Raw genomic sequence first — 23,516 nt, 5'->3', positions numbered from 1 at the left:
CACAAACCTGAAATGCGTTCATGGACGAAATTTTTTATTCTTAACATAAAATCAAATTTTCTAATGGTATTTGTTTTTTCGAGCGAGTCGATCGGTTTATGTAATCGTGACACATAGTTGATTCACGAAGAAAGTAAAATTCTGTTTACATGACTGACAGTTGTCAGAGAATATTACAACTTAATGGATCTGTTCGGTTATCGGTACAAAGACGTTATTAAAAATTGAATTTTTTCTAAAAAATATATTCCTCTCTCGGGCCTCTTCTCGTCGTTGAATTTAGGATTGGTGGTTGTTCGTATAGAAGGCGCAAGATCAAGTATCATGGAGAAACATTCGCATGTGAGTAAGGCCGCGCTGTCTCGGTCGTAGAAAATAATGTGGTTTCAGGAGGTTTAATATCGGCGATTGCGCTGTCAGGTGCTGGACCAGGGTTAAATGTTGTATAGTGATGGCCAATGACTGCGACCTGGACAACTGGGAATTGCGACAAGAGGATGACCTGGTTCAGTTACCCCATAGAAACGCATTGACATTACCAACCATAACAAAATTTATAAACGAACCGTCAACACAAAACGGATTACACCGACACTGGCATAACAGGGCACATAGTACAGAATCAGGACCAGAGCTTCGTTTTATTAATCCCGCAATATATGCTGAGTCCCTCGAGGATGGGGACGAGGTAGAACCTGGAGCAACCTCGAAGCATCATTCAATAAAATCAGAAGATAGCTCTTCACGCTTTCGTACAAATTGTGGCGATTCCCAATTCGCTGATTGCTTTTCGACACTTTCCATTAATGAGGAATCTGGAGCAGATTGTTATAACGATCAGCAGAATCCACGGGAAACTTATAGATGTGCAAACTCTCTATCAGCGACATCTTCGACGTTTACCTTAACTAATCAATCAAAATCTAGTCGTGTGGAGCGCCGTTGTGCTATAGGCGATGGTGAAAAAATAAAAAATGGTTTTCTAAATGGTGTACGTGCAGATAATGACACGTCAGTGAACAGTCAACCTGATATACAAAGGTAGGTCTGTTACTTTGTTCGACGAAATAAATTTCAAATAATTAAATCAATCGAATTTTAACAGTTCTTTTATTACGTATATGCCTGTCATCCTTTTCTCTTAATTCAATCAGGTACACTGTTAATGGACAGAGACGAGTTATGCATTATTCCTCGACGTCGCTCTCGGGCTCGACCGTTTCAGAACAACATCTCAGTGGAGTCGCCCTTGCGCGAAAGTTAGCTCATAAGGAATGGGTCAAGGAGAAAGAGCGTATGGTGCAAAGAAAGAAATCACTCGAACATCGAGCCGAGGAGCGAAGAAAAGCTGAGGAGGAGAAAGTAGAAAGAGAGCGGGAAGAGCGTCGAAGGAAAGAGCGTGAGAGTTTTATACGTTGGGCTGAAAGAAAAAGAAAGGAAGATTTGGATCGTAGAAAGGTGATAGAAAGTGAATTGGAACTTCAGAAAAGGTTGAAGGAAGTTGAAGAACGTGCAACGATGGCGAAGACCATATATTTGAAACAATGGGCACGAAAGAAGGAGGAGGAATACAAAGGTTTGTTAATACATAAGTGTCTTGAATTAAGGAAAACATTTGGACGTTCTTTTTATCTAGCGCAACAGAAGGAGCTGCAGCTGAAAGATAAACAGGCTGCAGAAGGGAAAAAGAAGAGGTTGGAAGAGAGTTTAAAGGCTTATGAAAAATGGCGTGAAAGGTCGAAGAACAGACCAAAACCTGCTACGCAAGGATTGCTACGTTAGTTTATAATTTGACGAATGATTTGTTCTCTATATCGTATTATAGTTTACTTATCTTTTTAATAGCACATCAAAAAGCTGTACCGGCTTACGTGAACCCAACGCCCTGGCAGCGACTCGTCGACGATGCGAATTCGTCGGACGAAGGACAAAGAATTACGGATTTAGCTGAGAAAAAATCAATAGCTAAGTCGAATAGTAACAATATTAAAAAAAATATTAGATCGAAAGAGTGAATAGTTAGGAACGTCAGGAATCGGTGGAAGCTCGAGTGATCGTTTATATAGATCGATGAAGTTCGATCCAGGAATTAAGGATGCTGTAAGATAAAAATCAAACGGACAACTTGATATATAACGCCCATTGATCTAGACACCTGAGAGAGGTTTAGTCTCATTAACAAACTGCAATCCGTAGGTCCATTTTGTATTTCTAATGAATGAACCCTATATATGTACTATAGGGATTTTTTTTTGATATATTCATTTTCAAGAATCTTCATCCCCACTTGGTTAATACATTTTATAAATACAATTTAAGGTGATTCCTGAATATTGCTCATTTCATAACAGGTGTACGGGCATTGCTCATTGAAACAATTTTAAAAAATTCTCATTTTTTTTGCTCCAGAAAAAAACGCTCGTAGCACTTAACAAGACGTCCGTCGATATCTTATGCTCTGTATAACAATATTAACAATAAACAGGTAACACACTGTATCGTTTATGTTGGACCTAACTCTTGAGGAATTGTCACGAAAGTGTATATTTATTTAGAGATAATGAAAATATCGGTTTACAGAAAAAATTATTTAATAATGGAGTATATCCTCGTGCTCCATTTTTTAAAATTATTTTCCATCTCAACAATTCAATCTCCTGTCGGTTCTATGGCTACACTCGGTCTTCTTTGTACTCTAACTCAGCCATGCTTCAAAATCACTAATCACTAATTACGTATCACATCCATATGCTGTATTACGATACTGATTACGTATTGAATATATGCATATGTGTACTATAATTAATTATTCCGTTCGTACCTCGTTCAAGATCAAATATTAATTCATCATCGATTCCTCTTCGTCTTGGAGTTTCTGTATCTCGGATTTGTTCATGAAGTAATAAGTTGGTTGTCTCGCTTTCTGAATGAGACATAGCAATTGTGAAAATCGTTTAAAATAATATGTTGAGTATTATCATAAAACTGACAATACATTAAGTTCCAGTGAAACTTACCAAATCTTTTAATACTCTCTTAGCACCCGCCTTTATTAAAATATTACTCAATATTTCGACAGAAGTGACACCCATCGCGTAATGAAGAGCCGTTCGTTCCAGCTGAATAAGAAATTGGAAAAAAGCGACATTTAAAATACAAAAATAATGCATTATAATTGACAACTGATAATACGTTGTCTGTATACGAGACTCACGTTGTCTCCAATACGCAATGTCTCTGGATACATTTGCACGATATACTGAGCAATGTCAATATGTTGTCCTAACACAGCAATGTGCAAAGAGCATCGGCCAACAACATTTTTTCCAACTGCTAACAACTTCCCGCCACTTCCGTTGGTTGAGAAAAGTTCCATTGTTGATTTTGTATCACCAAAGCGAATGGAGCGATGTACCGCCTCGCGACGAGTCTGAAGTTAGTCAAAAATCAAAATAGATTTTAAAAATCGCATAGGTATATTCAATTCCATAAAATCGTACCACATAATTTGGAATTGATTGTAAAAATTGGACTGTTGATTCATGATCACGTTGACTGGCGACTTCCACAATATTTACTCCATCATCTGCTGCGTCCAGAATGTGATCGTATCCTTCCAGTAGAAGTTCAACCAATTTTTCAGTCTCTCCTTTGAAGAAAAAATATATGAAATGCAAGTTCGTCTTTTTGACAGTGAACACAATTGTGTCGGCATAAAAGAAAAATAGGAGTAAATAATTTTTACCTCGAGCAGCTAAATAAACAACCCAACGATCAATTTCCTCAACATTTTCACTAATGTTCGCTTGTTCAGCAACGTCTCTCGCTGTTCGATAAAGCTCGTCCCTGTAGCCAACGTTCACCTGGGTTTCCTGGAGTAACTGAAACAAAGCATCCTTCGCGTGGGAACGTACTGCTGCAAAGTGAATAATACTCTGTCCATGTTCGTCCTGAGAATTAAATAATAAAATTTCTTTTTACAGTGCTTTTGGATTTTTATGACTTTACAATTATTTTGTATTTTTTTTTTACTCTGTTAGAACTGCTGAACGCCGATTCGGGAGAGTCTGAGTCAGGACTCTGAGGATAACCAGCATCGTCATCAGGATTGTCATTTTCTGGATTATCACCGTTTGCCTGTGCGCGTTCAGGAATAATTAGTACATTGGATTCCTGTGGGATTTTATTAAATGAATTTATAAAATAAAAAAGTGGGTTACGCAGAGTGATTGCAGTTAAATTTTTAAAATAATATTTGTAATTTTAAGAAAACGAACGTAGCATTACCTGCGTTGATCCGCCGCTTTTATTTTTACTTGCAAAGTTATAAAGGTACGTAGCCAGGTAAGTAACAGGATCTTTCGGCCGCGTATTGGCCACTTCCGTTAATCCTTTTATCAGCGGATCCCCCAAAGCTGTAAAATATTTTAGAAATTAAATATAAATACAAACAGCCACGCAGTCCCATACGTGGTTTTCTTATCATATATACGCGAAAATTCTTATGTCACGACGAATACTTACAGGAAGCCAGATAACGACCTTCTTCCGTGTGGAATATCGGGATGTCGACCTGTGTGTCGTCTGAAAAAGAAAACTTTATTTTCGTCTCGTGTTTTCAATTTTATATAATATGTATAGCGCTTCTCTTTTTTCATTTCATGTGACATCTTAACGGAAAATTTAAACCATTACGTCATTACACTGTATGAAAATTAATTGGGAGAGGCACTATGCAAGTCTTGGCAAATTATGTAAAGTGATCTTATTTAATTTTGCGAGATAAAATAAAAAGCATAATTTCACAAATATCCATTCAATAAAATATAAATTATAGAATTTTCTTGTGAAATTCATGTGAACACACTGTGCAATATTAAAAGACGTAATTCATCAAAAAACATTGACGGAAACATAGGACCTCGCGTACAGATTCAGTGGACGTGCTGAAATGATGAAAAATGGAAATAAAAATGTTCTTGACCATAATGCAGTGACGACAAAAGTGTTTGAAGAAAATAGGGTGACGCGGCTCAACACCACGCCGTTGTTTGTGCCAAATCAATAGCGTCGGCAGGAGGTACACTCTGAAACTTATACTAAAGTAGTTCAGTGATCCGAATATATGTATAGACACACGATTCACACATGATTACATATGGTTGCATACGTCACACACGTCACACGTACTATAGGCGAAAGCTCAATCGAAGCAGTTTTTATATATTAAAAACATTTGGTTATTTCGGGCGAGCTTCGTTGCTTGCCCGAAAACGTCAAGTTGGAAAGATATGTGCTCTGCCATTTTGTTTTAACGTTAATAAATGTTTAGTGTGAACAACGACTCGTGCATGACATAAAAAGCCTCGAAGATTATGGATGCCCTGTCGCCATTGTATATTCGACTATATTGAAGAGATTGAAAAAACAGAATTGTAATGTTAGAAAATTTTGCAAAAATTGTTTGATTCAGGTATAATCGAAATAATTATACACACGCGCGATAATGGCGTCAAAACATCGTGACGTAAGTCTTCGGTATTTTAATTCAATAATTTTTTTGTTTACTAACCTAATAAAAAATGTCCGATGCTCTTCCAGCGGCTAATCCAATTTATTTAGAGATTTTCGAAATTTTGACTTGGATATCTTTAGTTCAATCGATGCGATTGGTAGAAAAGAACGATCACACATCTTTCCAACGAGATTACGAAGTTGTGATTGTTAATTAATGATTTCATGTTTTGCTCACGTTGATTTTATACTAATTCGAAAATTGTCTACGAAGCTATTAGAAATAATTGAAAAAGTCGAATGTGATATTGGCTGGAACTTTATCACAGAGAAATTCTTTCGAGTAAGCGTAATTTATTATGTAAAAACGATCTATTAATTTTTCTAATTGTCGGATCGACACTGTTGAAATCGATCTGGATTGATCGAGTCGATATAACCTTATTAATTGACATTGACTAATCTTAATGCGTCCGATTATGATTCGTCGATTTCATGTTCCCTTATCGTTTATAAGAAATTTAATTATTCTAAGCTACCAAAATATGCATAATTAATTAATTGGAAATTTGGTTCTGAATGCTTCGAGAACTTGACAATCGTTTACGAAATATTCCGGCGATAAGCGTTGCAATTCTCATGGAATTGTTTAACGACACTTCTTTCTCCAACGTCAGAATATTCAATACTGCTCTGGAGAAGTCTTGGAGCGTTTGCAATTCCGTGATCAACAGACACTGTTGATTGCCAATCTTAACTATATCCCTCCTCATGGTCTCTTTAATTCTCAGACCACGAACGACACAAAGATGTCGCAAATTGTCAGGCTCCTTGGATAATTCAGGAAACTTAATGATAAAATTAAATCGTAAAGTGTTACCCACGGAGCAAAGACGTGCGCTCAAAAATCCCAATTTGGTATCCCGTTTGAATAATAATTTGTTATCTAGAGCCGTGATTACTTTGGCCAACCTAACGTAAGCTTTGCCAATTTGACCAGGTCTATGTTCATTAGTGCAACAGATCACTCTTAAATGATCTTGCACGTTGATCCAAGCCGCAAGATCACCGGTTGCCGCGACAAATACTCCCCGTCCATAGGGCCAAAATTTTCCATGAAGACGTCTGTCGTCACTCGATTCATTTTCTGTAAGCGGAAGCAACAAACCAGCTGCTGCCAATCTAGCTCTCACTTCACTCGGTTTGTCAAGAACTTCATTAAGCGTATAATAAGTGCCTCCTTCATCCTCACTAGAACCTTCTGCCATAATAACTGACAGTTCAGCGCTCAAAAGTTCATTCGTTATCTCACGTTCAGTTTCCTCAAGTTGATTAATTGTCAAAGTCAATGGCAAAGAGTAACATTCTAAATTTCGGCAGCACTCCATAACTCCAGCTAGAACATATTTTCCTGACGGATCAAGATCGTAAGATTCTATAACGGAAATAGCCTCTTCTATTGAATTTTCACTTTCGTCCTGTTTCTCAGTGTCGAAGAAATGCGGTGCCGGTTGTTCCGGTAAATCGCCGGTCGTCGTGACACGATGCAAATCGCGTATAAGCGGATCGAACAATTCAGCGAATACCATGTAACTTTCGTAATCCGGCGCAACGACGTTACCATCGGCACAATCATCGTCGTTTCCCGTCTGTCTTAAACTGTGGTTACTGTAATTCACGTTGGTGGCGTTGCTGTACTTTTTAAGAGCGGGCCAAATTACGTCAAAAAGATTGTGGTCCATGCGTGTCACACGGTGCTTGATTTTGTCAAATACAGGTCGTTTCAAACAACGACCTAACAAAGTACTCGCAGTTCCTGGAGTATTTGGTACAGAACCTCGTCGTGCTCCTGCTAGGAGACGGTAACATCGCTCGAGCGTCGCCAGTGTTTCAGGTTCGGTGACATCACGACGCGCCGAGTATACGTCTTCTCCGGGAACTGTGGTCGGCACGAAAATCATATTACTAGTGAATGGATACCTTCGCCAGGTAATATATATACATTTTTTAATCACACTCAGACACACTGTGGAACACTCACGGTGAAACGTAAAGTTAGATTAAGGTTGATCAATCCTTGGCATAATTAATTTTTACCCGACTACGATAAAATAACCATATTCCCTGAAACATATCCTTGCAACGCGGGCGGAAAGTAATCAATTTTTAATCAGAGGGTAGAAAAAGTGATTTTGCGGGCAGAAAAGTGATTATTGCGGGAAAAAAAAACTCTAAACATAAGAAATGAGATGTAAACCTACACCTATATATTGTAGTGTTGTGCCTTTGCAGGCATAAAAATATGATTATTTTAAAAATAGTCGGGTAAAAAGTAATATATGCCACACGGAAAAAGCGCGGATTTTCACCTCGTGCTCGTGTTGCACTCGCTTCGCTCGGACAGCAAACCTTGCATTCGGCGAAAATCACGCACTTTCCTCCCTAGTGGCATAAAGTACTATTTTTTCTTATTACCCAGAATTAAGCAACAATTAAGCAGTGTAACGTGAGCGTGCTGATTAATTGTTAATGGATTCTTCAAGTAATATCGATTCTAGTAAGAATGTTTACGTGATCAATAGAAATTTGGTGTTGTCATTTTTCATAATCCAAAGTGAAGAGCATAAGTAAAGCATGTGCACTGTGTACGAAAGTAAAATATATTGTGACACGTTCGAAGTGTTATTTGCTTTGATATTCTTTTAAAAAAAAAACATGCTTCGGTGTATCACAAAGGTCATAGATATCCAAGTACCTTTGTCCGTCAACATTTCGTCGGCGATATTTTCACGAGCCCCAAAATCACGTAGGAGTTTCTTGTGCGAGAGATCCTTCTGATTGTGTTTATAAAACTCTGCCTTTTGTTCAAACTGGCAGAAAAGTATATACACGCATGACAAAACTCTATGGTTTTCTTTTTAATACGCCACTCGATCTTATCAATGCAAATTAATTATTGACAATAATTTCTATAAATAAAGAAACTTCTACTCACGTTATCTTGCACCAGTGGATTAGCTCCGAGATGCAATAGTAAATTATAATAATGACCGTTATCCGCAAGAGTTGCGGCGTAATGCAATGGCGTTCGTCCGTCCAGATCAATTGCGTGAGCAGTTTCTGGAAACCTACCAGCCAGGTACCTAAATGATTCATTAAACAATTATTAATTAAAGTATCGATTAGCAATCAATAAAAAAGTAGGTCACCTCATATTACAAATAGCAAGCAGGGGTAATGGCGTACAATAATATTTGCTATACCCAAAGGGGAACGAAAGAAATTACCATTATGCCGACTTACTTTATATAATGTTAACCATGTCGCTTACAGAGTTTCTTAATGATTGTTAATTATCGTGAGTAATATGTAAATTAATAACTCACCTGATTATCGATGTATGACCGAAAATTACAGCTGCATGTAATGGCGTCGCACCGTGAGGTGACGAAGCGTCGCGTGCGATAGCGAATTTACGTCTATCCAAGGCACTTTGTAAATCTCGAAGATCGCCTTCTCTGGCCGCGATATGTACCGCATGTATTTTTCCCTAAAAATGTATTTTTGTTTTGTTTAGAGAAAATAATAAATTTTTTTTATTTCGTTTTAAGGAAGATAATCAATCTAACCATATATGCCGGCACGTTGTCAATGAATGCTTGTAACTCAGGATTACTTGAATGACGTCCAACAAGACGTCTTCCTTCGCCATTTAGTACGAGGGCTGCCAATTGTTCCATATTTCCGTTCTCCACAAGATCCTCGACTTCCGGATCCACAGCCATGCTACCCTCGTTCAATTCTGCTTCTGGTAATTCTTCGTGCTCCCCCACAATGACCTAGAAAACTCGCGCAAACAAAAACATGCGCATAAACTCGACAAATCGATTGAAGTTTAGCAAACGTATGTGATAATCCAGACATTAGTATACATATACATATCGTATGTATATATCGAACGGATGTCATATATAAATAGGCACAGCCACAAGTATGACTAATGCCATCGGATAACGTGCCCATAAAAATGTCACGTATTAATGGAATTTTAGATTTTTGCATAGTTTAACTATACATAGTCTTTCCATTCAATCAATTCATACGCGTTTTTATTTTATTTTTATACCTGATCCTCTTCGTTTCCGGGGTCATCCACACCGGAATCACCAGTACTTGGATCACTTTTTTCTTTGTTCTCAGGGTTGGTTTGTTCTCCCAAAAGATTTTCTGATGTTGAATAATCATCAGCGTTGACTTCTACGTTGGTATTATTATTTTCGGTATTTCCCTCGGTAATCTCGCTCGTCGTTACGACCACATCGTCGTCCGATGACTTTCCTTCTTCGTCTTCTTCTTCGGTAACATCTTTTTCTTGCTCTGCTTCTGGTTCCTCTTTGGCTTCTGCTTTTTCACTCAACGCGGCTCGTTTTTTCTCCAATTCGGCATCTGCTAATTTTATTCGTTCAACTAAGTCGTCCTTTGGGTCTTCTTTATGATCATTCTGAAACAAAATTTCATTATTACCTTTTTATCTTGAATACTGTCCAAATGGTAGTTTCTATTTTTATTTTGAAATTTACCGCCAGTATTTTTTTAGCTCCATTCATAACTTTCGTTGCTGCTTCGGCTGTTCCGAATGCGCTGTCGAGATCCACGTTATTAAAAACCTTTTTTGTACCACGCAGACCTTCTTCAGCTTCCAGTATCCTCCAATCCCAATTTTTTGGATAATTCGTACCGGAAACCCTAGGCGCCTCTGGTATCACGACTAAATTCGTCACATCCACATCAGATGGACGATTTTTGTAGAACGCAGGAGCTTTCTGTCTCTGTAGCGACAAATGACAACCGCAAGAAACATATTGATTGATAAACAATAATTAAAATACGCAATTTTTTTAAACTCACGTTATCCAATTTACTCTCGTCCGCGCCATATCCGACCAATAAATCGTACATGACACCAGAATCCTTAACTGCAGCTGCATAATGCAATGGAGTTTTTCCTTCGCTGTCCTGCGCCAAAACTGCAGCTGGATATCTTTCCAATATTTCACGTGCTATTTCTAAGTAACCAAGCCCAGCAGCCTTTAAAAAAATATGAGTAATTTTATTCTTTTATTTTTTCATCAATTTATCAAACACACCTTATGCAGAACGTTGAGTCCATTGGAATCCTTACTGCAGAGAATTACAGGTGAGACAGGATCGGCAATTTTATCTCTGAATGCCTCTAAATCATTTTTAACCGTAGCTGTGTGCACACTTTTAATCGTACCCTAAAATAAAAAAAAGAAATTATTAATTACATAAAATCTGAAAGTAAGTTTGGGTAAATGAATATATCAATTTACATACCATTATAAATGGAACTGCTTCAAGAAATTTTTTAACTCGAGGATTATTACTGGTCTCACATCGTAATTTCGAGCCGTGACCTTCCCATAAGACTTGCTGAAGTTTTCCAATGTCACGGTTATGAATCCATATTCTTATATTGGAGGGCTTAAAGTCCAAGTCTTCTAACGCACAAATGATTAATATTAAAAGACATACCGATGACAAATTTTGAAATCATCAATTAGCTTTCGTATTACATTGTAATGATCGGAATTAAAAAAATTATCTTACCACGTGTAAACAAAATTAATAAAAGTAATTGCAACGGCAATTTTACCTACTATCCGATAACAATATCGCACTGTACTATAGTAATAACCTCCAAACTCTTTCATCATTAACAGATAATTGGTAGCAATTTCGTGGAACAATTATAATAATTGCAGCATTCTTAATTTCAACTTCATCATACCTCCGAATTGTCAATGTGCTGCGTTAGACGTTAAAAAAAGTTCCTTTGTCATTGCGTGTAAAGACTCCCCCTACGTTCCTCTGTTTTTTATATCCTACGCCAAATTGCCGACAGGTAGTAAAACATTTAGGACAGTTTTTTTTATTACTTATATTCGTGTCCGCAATGCTAGTTGAAACTCTAGCGACAATGGCGTCACTGTTATAAATCGAAAATGTCTCATAGCAGCCACTGTCTATTGTACCAAAGACTACAAAAGATTCGGAAAGCTCAGCATGCAAAGGCATAGGGGGGATTTGGTTAGTGTACGACGAAGAGTCTTTAAGAATTCATGTGCATGTCGTGTTTCACGATTACGGGGTCCTGTTTGCGTTGCGTGTTACTGGAAGGTGTTAAATATTTCATGCATCTACGTTCACAGTCTTACCTGTGGATATAGCGTTAGTCGTCATGTAAAATAATTTGCGTGAAGTCCTGTCATTACTCATAAAAAAGTTTCGCGTGGTTCGCCCGTGACAGTTTTGGAGAAAACAAACTTCAATTTCATAAATCCAAATAAATATCCGAATATTTATTTTTTTATACTTATTCAGTACATTTTTATACTTATTGAGTACACCTTAATACGGACTTTGAGTGACGTAGTATAGCGTCTGCCTACGCGAGAAAAAAAATTGTATCGGTCATAGGTGAAAATTGTTCTTCGTAAGAATCCTTCGTCTGATCAATACTCTTCGTTTTTCACTGTGCAATTTCAGGGGCGTAGTAGAAATGCTCTAGAATCGGTCACATGATACAGGATAGTAGGTAGTGGTCAAGTATCGACCTGTATTAAATATTTTACTTCATCCACGGAAATATTGTTGCTCTTTCGACGTTTCTCTACTTCGGTAACACTAAAACGTAGATGCCGAAATAATTGTGGGTGCTTAAATACCAAATCCTGTTATTTGAAAAAACATATTTTTAGCTCTCTATTAAAAATTAAAATTTCATTTTTTTAAAATGAATTTCGCATTACTTATTTTTGGAAAAGTTAATATTATTAACAAGGAATGTTCAATTAATATTAACAACACCGTTAGATCGCATGCTATGTAATATTCGTGTGGAAATCTTAGCTAGCGTGCTGGTCATGGTGTTCATAAATTTTAGAACAGACAAGATGGTGCACAGTGTTATCACGTCAGGATTACTGACATCTTTCATTATGTGCTTAGCATGCTGTTTACTAGTAAACGTATAAGATTAACACGAAGCACATAGAACGAAGTTAAGGACTCGGTATTTTGCGTAGTAAACTTTTTGGACATTTTTAATTTCATTTTATGTCCTAACGTCTTATGCATACAGTCGTATCTTTGAACTATAATATATTATTTACTTCTAGTGAGAATTATTGCGCAAGGCACTACTTCCCATCATTTCGCTCGTCCTGTTAATATCACAATGATACCAGAACTTGTAGCAGCTTATCTTTTGTTACGAATTAATGCGATATCGATCGTAAGACTGGCGGAACATTAGAAATGTATACTCTAACGAACATATATCGTTCTAGTACGTGACAAATTTTCTGTTTGAAGGTCAAAATATTTTTTAACATAAAAACTGATAAAGAATGATTAAACAAGTAAAATATAAGTTACTGACAGTTTTTGAAGATTTTTTTTATGCATTACTTTTTTACTATTACCAAAATATTTATTGTATGCATATTATTCGTTTATGTATAACAGTTACTTACTTTCTCGTCCACTGCTTGCTTTACGATGCGCCATACTTTCTGCTTCCGGTAATTCAATCTCTGATGTATTTTTCAAATAATAGGCTGACGGATTTCCACGTTTGTCGCAGATACTTGCGTCACATCCAGCTTCTATCAAAACGTCCCAAACTGCACTTGGATCCCTGCAAGCTGCACAGTAGTGCAAGGCTATACGTCCTTCCTAAAATTTGCAAAGTATTTATGTATATTTTCGATTAAAGGCAGTTTTCATATTTTTTTTTAATTTTGTGACGAAGTAACACATTTTTATTGCATTGATAGTTGCAAAGAGATGAGGAAGGAATTAGATTGATCTCGCGACATAGCGATGTGTTAACTTAAGGGTGATACTCATCGAAGGATATCCGGCCTTTATAGGGTGAAAACTACCCCTTAGTCAAGTCTCTGGCAAACTTCTAAGCTGTCGCGGACACGAAAGGGAATGTAGAGAATATCTATAGTTTAAAACAGGTGGTTTACACTTGGCGATTATCAGTGTCACGCGACGATAGAATCGATGCTGGCGTCGACGTCGACGTTGAAGATGAATGGAAAGGGATTGAAAAATAGAAAAAAAAAAATAAAAATAAAAGTTTACCTTATCTTTTTGCTGAGTCGTCACAGGATAATTTTTGACCAACCATTCGATGATGTTTTGATGATCGTAATAAACCGCCTTGTGGATCAAAGGTGTTCCCGAAGGATCCTTTGCAATTGCCAATTTTTTTTTCGGCTCCTCTGATATTATTCGCTGAATTTCTGACAGCGAGCCGCGTATGACTGCATCGTGGATTTGAGCAATTTTGGTCTAAAAAAATTGTTGTCTAGAGAAATTAAAAAAATTTTTTCTACGTATTCTGATAATTTATTGAAAATTTTTGATACTCTTACCAAATAATTCGGAAGTCCTTTCAGGAATACTCGTGTTCGCAAATCTGGCGAATGTTCGCCTAACAAACGTGCTCCTCTACCTTCCACCACGACATTTTCAAGTTTTTCAAGTTCGCCACGCTGCAGCCACTGTCTTACAGCCGTCGGGTTCATTTGCAGGGCTAAAAAAGGAACGTGAAATTTTATTTGAAAAATTTTAACTTCTTTAATGTCAGTTTTATATGCTTGTCAAGTTCGTTCTAAAAAATCGATTTCTTGTATTTATATCGTTTTTAAATGAATTGCATGAATTTTTGTCAAGGATACAGAAGCATGTGTGTCATATGGAAAATGAATTTGTACGTATGCGTGATACGTGCGTTTTTATAATAACACGAACAATCAAAATAGATAATTTATGCCAACGCGATGATTTAAATAATAAAAGTAAATCAAATCACAATATGAAACTCAATGATGAATTAAAATTCACTGAATAGTCATCAGATAAATTGCTTTGTGTCAGTTAAAAATATCACGACCATAATCATAAGTACAGTAATTTTATCATCTACGTATAAAACGCACATGTAACGTTTCTTGGTAATTTGACCAATAAAAAATTTTATCGATAACAACCTAACGTTATTTTCTACATTATTCCCAATTCTTACTAAATGGCCAATTGCTTATATACATTGCACTTGTATATGAACTGCAACACGCGAGACTTGAAATTGAATCGTTTGACACGAATGACATTCGAATTTCTATAGAATATCTTTTTTTTTCGAAATCAATATCAGTCAGCGAGGATACCATTTTTCTGTCAAAACTCAATACAATACCTAACATTTCCCATCCAACATATTCTCCTTTCGCAGAATAAATTAATAAACGTCGGTGAATTACCTCGTTTCATTGTAAACGCGTAACTTTTTTCTTCTATTATGCACAAAGTTGGACACACATGCCACCCACAATGAAACTCTTACATCGCATTATTGCGCAATTCTAAAGCTGCACGTTAACAACAACAACAACAGATTCAGCTAAATGGTTACGACAAAGTAGCTAAACAATTATTTAAAGAGGTGCATAATTTTGTGAATTTTCTAAATATTCATCATCCCCGTGAAGTTCATCCATTGTAAAAAATAAGCATATTATTATAGGAACTTAAAGAATTGCGTGAATCGATGAGTCACAATTTTTGTTTATGCTTGCGATACCTTGGATACCCACTAATGAAGTTCTGAAGTATTATAAGTTACAGGAGTCAATTGTGAACAACGTGAAAGACTTAGGTCAAAATCAATCGCCTCGAAGTTCAGCTCAATATAGTGACCTACATTCATATTTCCAGAATTTCACGTGATACATTGGCAACGTGTATTCGCAAGAGGGAGTAAAGTATCACGATATATTTAATTCATATATTATTTATATATAAATGAAACAAAATTTTCGCAAAGCCTTTCTCGTCACTTGTAATCGCGTTAATTTCACGTGAAGTCCCGTGGCCTCGTTACGTGACTAATTTCATACCAGTCATCATACGTAAATGAAATTTGACGAGCTGAGTAATGGGTACATCGTAACGAATACTATGATGCTATATACAGGCTGTCTCAATCGAAATGATACATCCTGTTAATAGTATATATGATATATGGAAAAACTAAAATAAAAAAGTACCATAAGAAATGAATCCTGGATAAAATATCTGCATGAATAAGAGGTGACGTAGAAGTATAAATTTTCGTCACGCATTATAATAGAATATAGAATTCCAAAAAAAAATGCTCTAAACATAAGAAAAAAATTTCACTAAATCCACTCGAACTCAAAATCAATGAATTATTGGGATAAATCGTCACAGATTCATCACGTTACCATCTACTGTGCAAGTAATCAGAAAAAGTGTTTATTACGTAAATCACATCGATTGTCCAATCGCGAATGTACAATTCGAATACCTTGTTTGCCAGAAGACACGTTCTAAGAGCGAGGAAGCCATTCGACTGAATTTTGAAAAAAAAAAAATTAATAAAAATCAAGTCAAGTATAAAGTGAATGCTACGACAGCGATTTACAGGGCGAACGTCGTGCTTAACGCTGAGACGTCGGACGTCGAATGAAGTCGACGCCCGGCGTCGCGGTGCCGTCGCATGCGCGCTTTCGATTTCTAACGTAATAATACAGTCTGGAATGTACACAGGTAGTCGCACGCAGCTGCGAATTATTTAAACGCTCAAGACAGCCTGACGGCGTAAAGATAATTGTTCGGTATGGTAAAAGGTCTTTGAAAAGCATTACGTAATTACGCTTAATATTTCCTTAAGGAGAATTTGCAATGGGATTATATATACTGTTGGAATTACAGTCTGTCCTTTTTTTCATGTACTCATATCCACTTTCGATTCTTTTTGTTTCTATTGTACAAAGATTTTTTTGTATGAAACGGATCCAGGTGAATCCCCTGAAACCGGTATCGCGTGATGCTTCAGGGGAATTAACTTTTTTTTTTTTTTCAAAGGGTCCATCCGCGTAGCCAAATAACGTAATCGGGGATTCTGAACCGCGAAGGTCATTGAACACGCAACGAACGGAACACGTAAGTATAATTAAAAATACATCTTTTACCATTAAAATTGTTAATATTTAAGTACGTATATTAAAAAATTTTTGAGCTTTTTTTTAATCACTTAAACTTAAACAGGTCTCTGAAATTTTATCAACGCTCGTGTGAAGTTCCTACAGTACATTTAGTATGATACGTGCATGCAACATTTAATTTAATTATATTTCGCTCTTTAACGGACCAAATCGATATTCTTCTATACGGTGCATTGACATATTGACTATATTTTTGCATAGCTTTGTATTCCCGGTCGATAAGCAGTTCGCTTTGCATTGTGGTCAGCGAGCAAGAAGAAATGTAGGCGATGCTCTTCGGTATCGATAATAACGCGAGTGTACGATTAAATAATATTTCATAAAAAATATTTCAAAGTTTATACTTACTTCCGAGCAGTGCTCCAGACCGTTACCCTCAGTCGAAATTTATTTTTTCCAAAAATAGTCAAAAATCAAATTTTGAAAACCGAAGACTACGGTACGTGATTGTTGGTGTTACCTCAATACTAAATATCGTAAAAGTTCACATTACGAAATAAAGAGCGAGAATTTTTCGAAGAAATTTCAATGTGTTAATAAATGCCTGAAGACGTCCACTGTGTTCGCTTGGTACGAGGTACTTCCTCCGACTGGCGTCGCGACGCCTTCCACGTGGCCTATCGACACCGGCTCGTACATTATTTAGTGACTCTGTATACTTGCAAAAACTAGCCTCAGTGTCACGATGTACTTGGAGAGCTTTTAATCAATGATACCACTGACCAATATCCAATCACAAGGAATGTAACCAAATGGCCGCATGGAATATACGTTGAAATTAATAGCATTGATAAATAAAAAATTGTCAATAAAAAATCATAATAAAAATTTCAATCAAGATAGTCATTAGTAATGCAAATTTATTAATAAGAACTGACGTATCATCAAATTAATGAATTTTCAATCAACGCAAATTATTATACGTTCTACATTAAATCTAGTAAAAAATTCAACGGGACCAATAATCGTCTTCGACCTTCCTTTTGTCTTCTATAGAAGAACTATACTTATATGCGATCACCATACGCTATAAGACATGCCTATTATCCAGTTAGCAATTACTCCGAACCAGTTTCAATGTGATAACCCATGCTAACACGATATTCATACGTGTCATTATATATGTATGTAGTTTGATTAATTCGAAAATCCGTGGAAGTAAACGACGTGAATATAACGAAGTTAGCAAGGGAACAATTAATCGAACTTTATTTCTGGAACTAGAACGTGTTCTACGTTCGATATACCCTTTATCGACTTGTTCGATCGACCTCTTGGATTTCTATTTTCTTCCACAATGTTTTACAGGACATTTCGAGTCGTCCGATTAGAACCTCTTGGTTTCTTATTTCGCTGGTCGATGCAAAATACCGTTTATAATAGCGTAAGAGTCTTGCAATTTTTTAATTTGCGCAACACACCTGTCTCAGCAAACTCCTCGATCGTTTTCCCATTGCGATGTCTCAACGTGGGGCCAGTATTCATTTTTTACTTTCTTCATTCGACATTCGCAGTTAATTTTTTATTCTACGTTGAATGTAACTGAGTTCTTGCGGATACTTTTTTATCGTGTTGACGAACATTCGAAATGTTCGCAATCATCGTTGTTCTCACGCTTCTTATAACTGCCCATGGCAATGGTAAGTAGTGATAAAAAAATTTTTTTTTTTTAATTTTTTTTATAACGAATACAAATTTTTCACCTGTCTATTTTCGACTTCAGAAGTAATCGTGAACAGAACTGATTTACTCTGCAGTGGACATCCTTATTACAACGTATCATTGACAGCTTACTATCCTGATTTTGCCAGTGATGACGAACACGATTATTTGGATATGAGAGGCAAAAAACTGCGAACTCTACAGGTATGAAATATTAGTACATTTCTATAAAAATAAAAATTTAACAGCTCAGTCTAAATTGTATGCTAGAGTATTTTTAAGTTTTATCAAATTTCTAGAAGAATTTGATTTTCTTATTTTCCTTGACGTTCACGAGCCTCAGACAAGATTTAAATCGAGAATTTAACTTTTAAATTTTACTACTTCCCAATGATTTTTTTGTACTATTTTTAGAATTATCTCGATGGTCGTGACGAATATGTAACAGTAGCTATGGATTTCTCGACCCATTTGCCTTATGGGACACGTATCTGCGTACCGGAATTGAATGAACATTTTGGGAAACGTATTCCGCTACAGGTTCGTACCGTTGCTCACATATATTAAGATAAGATCATTTGACACTTTCACCACGTATAAAAATCATTGAAATCATTGGCAATCACGTTATTCCACAGGTGCGAGACTTTGGTGCCAACCTGAGAGGAAGTGAATTTACGAGGCTCGACATATGCGTGAGAAACGAGGGCGACAGTTACGACAACGCAGTGAATAGGCTTGTGACAGTTTACGTATAAAGAAACATGATAATGGATAAAGAAAAGAAAAATTTTAAGTAAAAATATAAAATTTAATTTTTGGTTTTCTTATTAAAATTGTATAGATATTATATTTGTTCGAGAAGATCAGTAGATGTGTTTATCGTTGTTTCGTTGATATCGTACAATAGTAATGGATATCACTTATGGATTTTTTGTCCAGTTCGGCCACGTTTTGATTATTTCATAAAGTTGAGTTCCGGGACACTCGGTTGAGGCTGCTTGTTTATGTCCAATTAATTTGTAAGTTTGACTTATGTAACCTTGCGAGACTCCATGATCTATTAAATTCTTGGCTGCTTTAACGGCCGCATTACTTGGTTGACGATCTGTGAATAAAAGATGAAAATTTATAGAGTTAAATCAAAATTTGAATTCATCAAATTTTTACCATCTTTAATCTCGATGCTTACTCTTGTAATTACCGATGAAGCAAATTCCAACGCTCTTAGAATTGTAGTCGACCGCGTGCGCACCGCGTTTGTTCCATCCTCGACCTTCGTAAATATTTCCGTCCTCGCCAACCAAAAAATTGTAACCTATGTCGCCCCAATGCTTAGTATCCATGTGATAGTTCTAAAAAAAAAACATAATAAGAATACTTTGATTGTTATCGGATAATAAAAAATTATTCATGTCCACGTAAAAAATATTAACATTTATATTAAAAACTTTCATTACTTCAGAATAACCTTGAATAGCAGCAGATAATTTTCTCGGACACAGAGCAAAGGCTATCTCAGACTGACTGGCCTGATCGGTATGAAATATGCCAATGATTTTTTTTTTCAGAAAATACAAGATTTTAGAATATCATATGAATTAATGTTACCATCCTGAATTTCTTACTATATGAATATACATTTTATTCATATTTACTATATACATATGTATTACTGACTGTTCCACGTCGTACGAAATTCTCGGGGTTTCCCCTCAATCAGAAATCGACACAGTCATCTGAGCGCAGTGATTAGACGTGTACAATGAAAAATATTTATTCATCAGAAATAATTAGGCACTTATCAATTTACCTGGAACGAGCGTACGCGCGATTGGCAAATAGCTTGAGACGTGCAGACATCGGATGCAGAATGATGAATGACAACGTACGGAACTGGATTTTGTGCAAGATTACCGATACGTTCACTGGGCTCCCTGGCACCCCATTCTGACCTTTTAATTATGGTAGGTTCATCTGTAAGTAATTAAGAACAAATTTATATAAATAAAAATACATATATCCGTAACTATAGTTAAATATATAGTATACCGAAGGAGCAGGTTTGTCACGTATTTATGTAACTTTTACGTAGCTGCTATGTAACATTGAATTTATCTACTTGAACATTCAATCGTCACGTCTTTATTGGATACATTACAAATTACGACTACTGAATTGTTTCATTAGTTATTTGAAAATTTATTGTATTAATTAAGTTTGAATGACCACACTCTATTAAAAATTTTAAAATCCCATTTGCAAATTGGTAATTTGAATTTTGTACCGTAAACAGTGTTTCGCAATTTGGCACTTTGTGCGGATCCAAGCGCGATGGATAAAACTGTGATCACGATTAATCCTTGCATTGTTACTTCAAAACGTGAACTAAACATTTGCCGGACGGTCACATTTCTTTATATGGTCGCTGAGACAGGGTAGAGTCTCGTTTCTTGATAAAGTACATATTATCGTATATTAATATAAATACACAATCAAACGAGACTGTTGGACTTTACTCGGGAAATACCCGCTTGCGTTCATGACTTTCTCTGTCCGTTGTAAACAGGATAGACGATAGTGCGTTACTTTATATTCTATGTAGCATGAGAATGGACGAACAAAGGAAAATATTAAATATTAAATAGACGTACATATCGATTGTCAATAAAGATGGATACAAATATATCCGAAGCTTTGCAGATAAATATATATATATTTCATATCATATTGATTAGTAATAGATATCGATTATACATATATGCATATTTGATATTTTGAACGTTGTGCAGTAAAATGTGAATTCAAAGCGAGTTACAGGTACAGTTTTGCTCTGAGCATCTGGTTTCACATCTTGTTAAGTGATCAGTGTTAAAGAGTCACTTAAATATGAAATTGAAATTTTACAAAATATACATCCCCTTATTATTTTTATACTGCAAGTACGTTGCTCGTTATGGTCATGTTTAAATATCAAATTAACGCATACTTTTTTTTTAATTTTTAACGATCAAATGTAGGAATCTCATAGAAAATAAATTTATAATAGTTCAATTTTCGTAACTTCGACACTACTGTTCGCCTCCACTACATTTTCAGCTTGTCTATTTTCCGTCGATACACTGTCTTCGATTCTTTTGCGTTCGCCAAGCTTCAGCAAATCGGTCCAAAGTGAATTCCCAGTAATGTTGTCGACCTTTCGTCTGGTACCATGGTAGGGCGTGGGAACTGGACTAGAAGTCCAATGCGGCATAGACGAAACATATTCGTAAAACATTTCACCAGGACACACAGTGTAATTGACAGCCTGTCGATGACCAATTAATTTATAATCATCTTGAATTTTGCCAATGAACACCCCATATCGTATAAGCGACTTCAGAGCGTCAAGAGCCAAGGTGTTTGGCAGGAATTCTGAAAGAAGGAGATACATGTAATTTTGGTGTGTGATATAAATATAATAATAATCATAACAATAATATAATAATATTACTGTATATATAATACAAGTAATTATAATTCATATAAGTCACTTAGGTACAAGAGTGGCCGGCTGGTAATTAAAATTATAATAATTAAAATACTTACTTGTAAAATCCCCGATAATGCAAATTCCAATGCTCTGTGTATTGTAACCAGGAGCATGAGCACCTACAAAATCCCATCCGCGTCCTTCGTAAACGTTACCATCTTCGGCAATTAAAAATTGATAACCGACATCGATCCATCCATTGACATCCATATGCAAATCCTGATAAGCTCTTACTATAGAGGAACAAGTTTCTTGATCGTAACAGTAATGAGGAATTCCGCCGTGATGGACAACGACGTAAGGAGTTGGCGAGCTAGCAAGTGGCACGTGGTCATTGACAACACGAGCTTTCCATTCCTCCCGACTGACGATTCTGGGATAATCTTAAAAATAATTTAGTTCAATAGACGAGTTATATGTTTTTTCATTTAATCACAATCTCATTTATCATCTCGATCGAATCAAACGTTTTATTACGTTTAAATGAGTCATTTAATTTACATGGCCATGGGAACCCCCGTTCGAAAAATAATGCCCGATGAGTTAAATATCAAACTGTTGTTGATTTGATCTTGATATTCTGTATCCATTACGTAAGGAGTACAATACTGATTGTAATCATGCCGGAGGTTACACGTGATGGAAATGATGACTCCGCGGTAAACAATTCGTTTCGTGGTAGCTAACGATTTTTTTTGTAACCAATTTTTAAAATGGTTTTTGCATACATTGTCTATGGCTCTTTTCATGAACTTCCCACAGTAGGTTTTAGTTGGAGCAAATAATAGTGGTTCCTTATAATATTTATATTTATTTTTCACGATCTATTACATACTATATTTCGGGTTTTGAGTACAGTGTAGCTGCTCTGAAATTTTTCATTGACTATTTATCCTTTTGGAAAGATAAATTTTAATAAATTTAATAGGCCAAAGACACGTCAATTTAAATGCTGCTAATAAATATTTCAGTTGCCAATTAAATATATTAGCCTTAATGCACTATAAGTCAAGGCTTTATTACGAGTGTTCTTGACCCGAATAATATCTATTGGAAACGTAAAGGTGTCGATCGTGTGAGAATTTAAATACAACAAAATTCGCAAAAGTAATATCAAATCTTTATTAGATCTAGTCCATATGCAAATTAGCATGTTAATTAATTTTTTAAATAACATGTACCCTCTGGTCTGTACCATTATGCAGGAGATGTCAAAAAATTCGTATAATCAACAATTCGAATAAGTCACGTTACAGTTGTCATTGTCATGAATAATTTGTCACGTGAATATTTGTCAAATGAATGATATTGATAAGTTAGAAAAAAATTTTGAAAAGCCATCCCTTAATTTCAAGTTCAATTTTTAACCCCTTACTAGTATCGTTGTTAGTGTCGTTTTGAAGTTCCCGCGTTGTGGGAGCAGCGAAAATCAGTGTTGCTATGAATGAACCAAATAGTACACCCTCGATTATTTTTAGCCAAATCATTATTGATTTTTCTATTCTCCACACGATTTACGTCTTCTTCGGAATCGGTGGCTATGCAGTCTGACTATTGCGTTGCCAATGTGCGGTCGCTTTTAAACGAAAATCACGATGCCACGGGAAAGTCCCTGGCAGTTCACATCAGCTCTTTCGAGCATATCCCACTCTTTTTAATGACGATGTAACCGAACGATG

At 36.1% G+C, this 23,516-nt stretch overlaps 4 protein-coding genes across 13 annotated transcripts; 2 read left to right on the top strand and 2 right to left on the bottom strand.

Moving 5' to 3' along the window:
* The first annotated feature begins 205 nt into the window (after nt 1–205).
* LOC107272416 (inner centromere protein A) lies at nt 206–2,331 on the top strand. 2 transcript variants are annotated; one of them, XM_015749565.2, is made up of 5 exons: nt 206–342; nt 421–1,041; nt 1,155–1,576; nt 1,637–1,777; nt 1,846–2,331. In XM_015749565.2, coding segments are annotated over exons 1-5 (1,356 nt in total). In that variant the 5' UTR covers nt 206–340; the 3' UTR covers nt 2,016–2,331. The 2 variants fall into 2 exon arrangements, with proteins under 2 accessions (XP_015605051.1, XP_015605050.1); XM_015749564.2 differs by having other exon boundaries at nt 1,155–1,777.
* On the bottom strand, nt 2,190–17,386 carry LOC107272408. 8 transcript variants are annotated; one of them, XM_015749536.2, is made up of 22 exons: nt 16,992–17,386; nt 13,986–14,146; nt 13,693–13,902; nt 13,074–13,275; nt 10,873–11,036; nt 10,662–10,793; nt 10,423–10,602; nt 10,095–10,343; nt 9,641–10,015; nt 9,144–9,353; nt 8,901–9,064; nt 8,510–8,657; nt 8,270–8,384; nt 7,352–7,453; nt 4,525–4,584; nt 4,288–4,415; nt 4,033–4,173; nt 3,746–3,950; nt 3,501–3,649; nt 3,215–3,430; nt 3,018–3,119; nt 2,190–2,923 (listed from the first exon to the last, which is right to left on the bottom strand). In XM_015749536.2, the coding sequence occupies exons 2-22, from the start codon at nt 14,136–14,138 to the stop codon at nt 2,840–2,842; spliced, it is 3,489 nt and encodes a 1,162-aa protein (XP_015605022.1). In that variant the 5' UTR covers nt 14,139–14,146; nt 16,992–17,386; the 3' UTR covers nt 2,190–2,839. The 8 variants fall into 8 exon arrangements, with proteins under 8 accessions (XP_015605022.1, XP_015605023.1, XP_015605024.1 ...); XM_015749537.2 differs by having other exon boundaries at nt 4,033–4,137; XM_015749538.2 differs by lacking the exon at nt 7,352–7,453.
* Nucleotides 7,369–19,094, top strand: LOC107272429. 2 transcript variants are annotated; one of them, XM_015749596.2, is made up of 6 exons: nt 7,369–7,503; nt 16,504–16,581; nt 18,200–18,283; nt 18,367–18,509; nt 18,720–18,845; nt 18,944–19,094. In XM_015749596.2, exons 3-6 carry the CDS (start codon nt 18,232–18,234, stop codon nt 19,061–19,063), a joined length of 441 nt encoding a protein of 146 aa, XP_015605082.1. In that variant the 5' UTR covers nt 7,369–7,503; nt 16,504–16,581; nt 18,200–18,231; the 3' UTR covers nt 19,064–19,094. The 2 variants fall into 2 exon arrangements, with proteins under 2 accessions (XP_015605082.1, XP_015605083.1); XM_015749597.2 differs by lacking the exons at nt 7,369–7,503; nt 16,504–16,581 and having other exon boundaries at nt 17,523–18,283; nt 18,370–18,509.
* A 1-nt stretch (nt 19,095) lies between these two features.
* On the bottom strand, nt 19,096–23,400 carry LOC107272405. Its single transcript, XM_015749529.2, has 7 exons — nt 23,213–23,400; nt 21,894–22,220; nt 21,350–21,719; nt 20,593–20,720; nt 20,119–20,282; nt 19,498–19,660; nt 19,096–19,413 (listed from the first exon to the last, which is right to left on the bottom strand). Exons 1-7 carry the CDS (start codon nt 23,322–23,324, stop codon nt 19,229–19,231), a joined length of 1,449 nt encoding a protein of 482 aa, XP_015605015.1. The 5' UTR covers nt 23,325–23,400; the 3' UTR covers nt 19,096–19,228.
* Between the last annotated feature and the right edge of the window lie 116 nt (nt 23,401–23,516).

The sequence above is a fragment of the Cephus cinctus genome, unplaced genomic scaffold, assembly GCF_000341935.2.
Source record: "Cephus cinctus unplaced genomic scaffold, Ccin1 Ccin1_scaffold1184, whole genome shotgun sequence".
Taxonomy (NCBI): domain Eukaryota; kingdom Metazoa; phylum Arthropoda; class Insecta; order Hymenoptera; family Cephidae; genus Cephus; species Cephus cinctus.
Note: the sequence above shows the minus strand (reverse complement) of the source record. Positions and strands in the feature narration are given on the sequence as shown.

What these genes read in the sequence shown, in the direction of transcription:
- LOC107272416 (XM_015749564.2), top strand. An exon ending in AGTCAACCTGATATACAAAG is followed by an intron (nt 1,042 to 1,154) that starts GTAGGTCTGTTA and finishes TAATTCAATCAG; the next exon opens with GTACACTGTTAATGGACAGA. An exon ending in TGCTACGCAAGGATTGCTAC is followed by an intron (nt 1,778 to 1,845) that starts GTTAGTTTATAA and finishes TCTTTTTAATAG; the next exon opens with CACATCAAAAAGCTGTACCG.
- LOC107272408 (XM_015749533.2), bottom strand. Translation starts at nt 14,138, where the DNA reads ATGAACCCGACGGCTGTAAGACAGTGGCTGCAGCGTGGCGAACTTGAA. An exon ending in GAGCTAAAAAAATACTGGCG is followed by an intron (nt 10,016 to 10,094) that starts GTAAATTTCAAA and finishes ATTTTGTTTCAG; the next exon opens with AATGATCATAAAGAAGACCC. An exon ending in CGAAATGTTGACGGACAAAG is followed by an intron (nt 7,454 to 8,269) that starts GTACTTGGATAT and finishes TGCCGACCACAG; the next exon opens with TTCCCGGAGAAGACGTATAC.
- LOC107272429 (XM_015749596.2), top strand. Translation starts at nt 18,232, where the DNA reads ATGTTCGCAATCATCGTTGTTCTCACGCTTCTTATAACTGCCCATGGC. An exon ending in TATAACTGCCCATGGCAATG is followed by an intron (nt 18,284 to 18,366) that starts GTAAGTAGTGAT and finishes TTTCGACTTCAG; the next exon opens with AAGTAATCGTGAACAGAACT. An exon ending in GGAAACGTATTCCGCTACAG is followed by an intron (nt 18,846 to 18,943) that starts GTTCGTACCGTT and finishes GTTATTCCACAG; the next exon opens with GTGCGAGACTTTGGTGCCAA.
- LOC107272405 (XM_015749529.2), bottom strand. Translation starts at nt 23,324, where the DNA reads ATGATTTGGCTAAAAATAATCGAGGGTGTACTATTTGGTTCATTCATA. An exon ending in GTTACGAAAATTGAACTATT is followed by an intron (nt 20,721 to 21,349) that starts ATAAATTTATTT and finishes GACCATATAAAG; the next exon opens with AAATGTGACCGTCCGGCAAA. An exon ending in ATTGCGAAACACTGTTTACG is followed by an intron (nt 20,283 to 20,592) that starts GTACAAAATTCA and finishes AATTACTTACAG; the next exon opens with ATGAACCTACCATAATTAAA.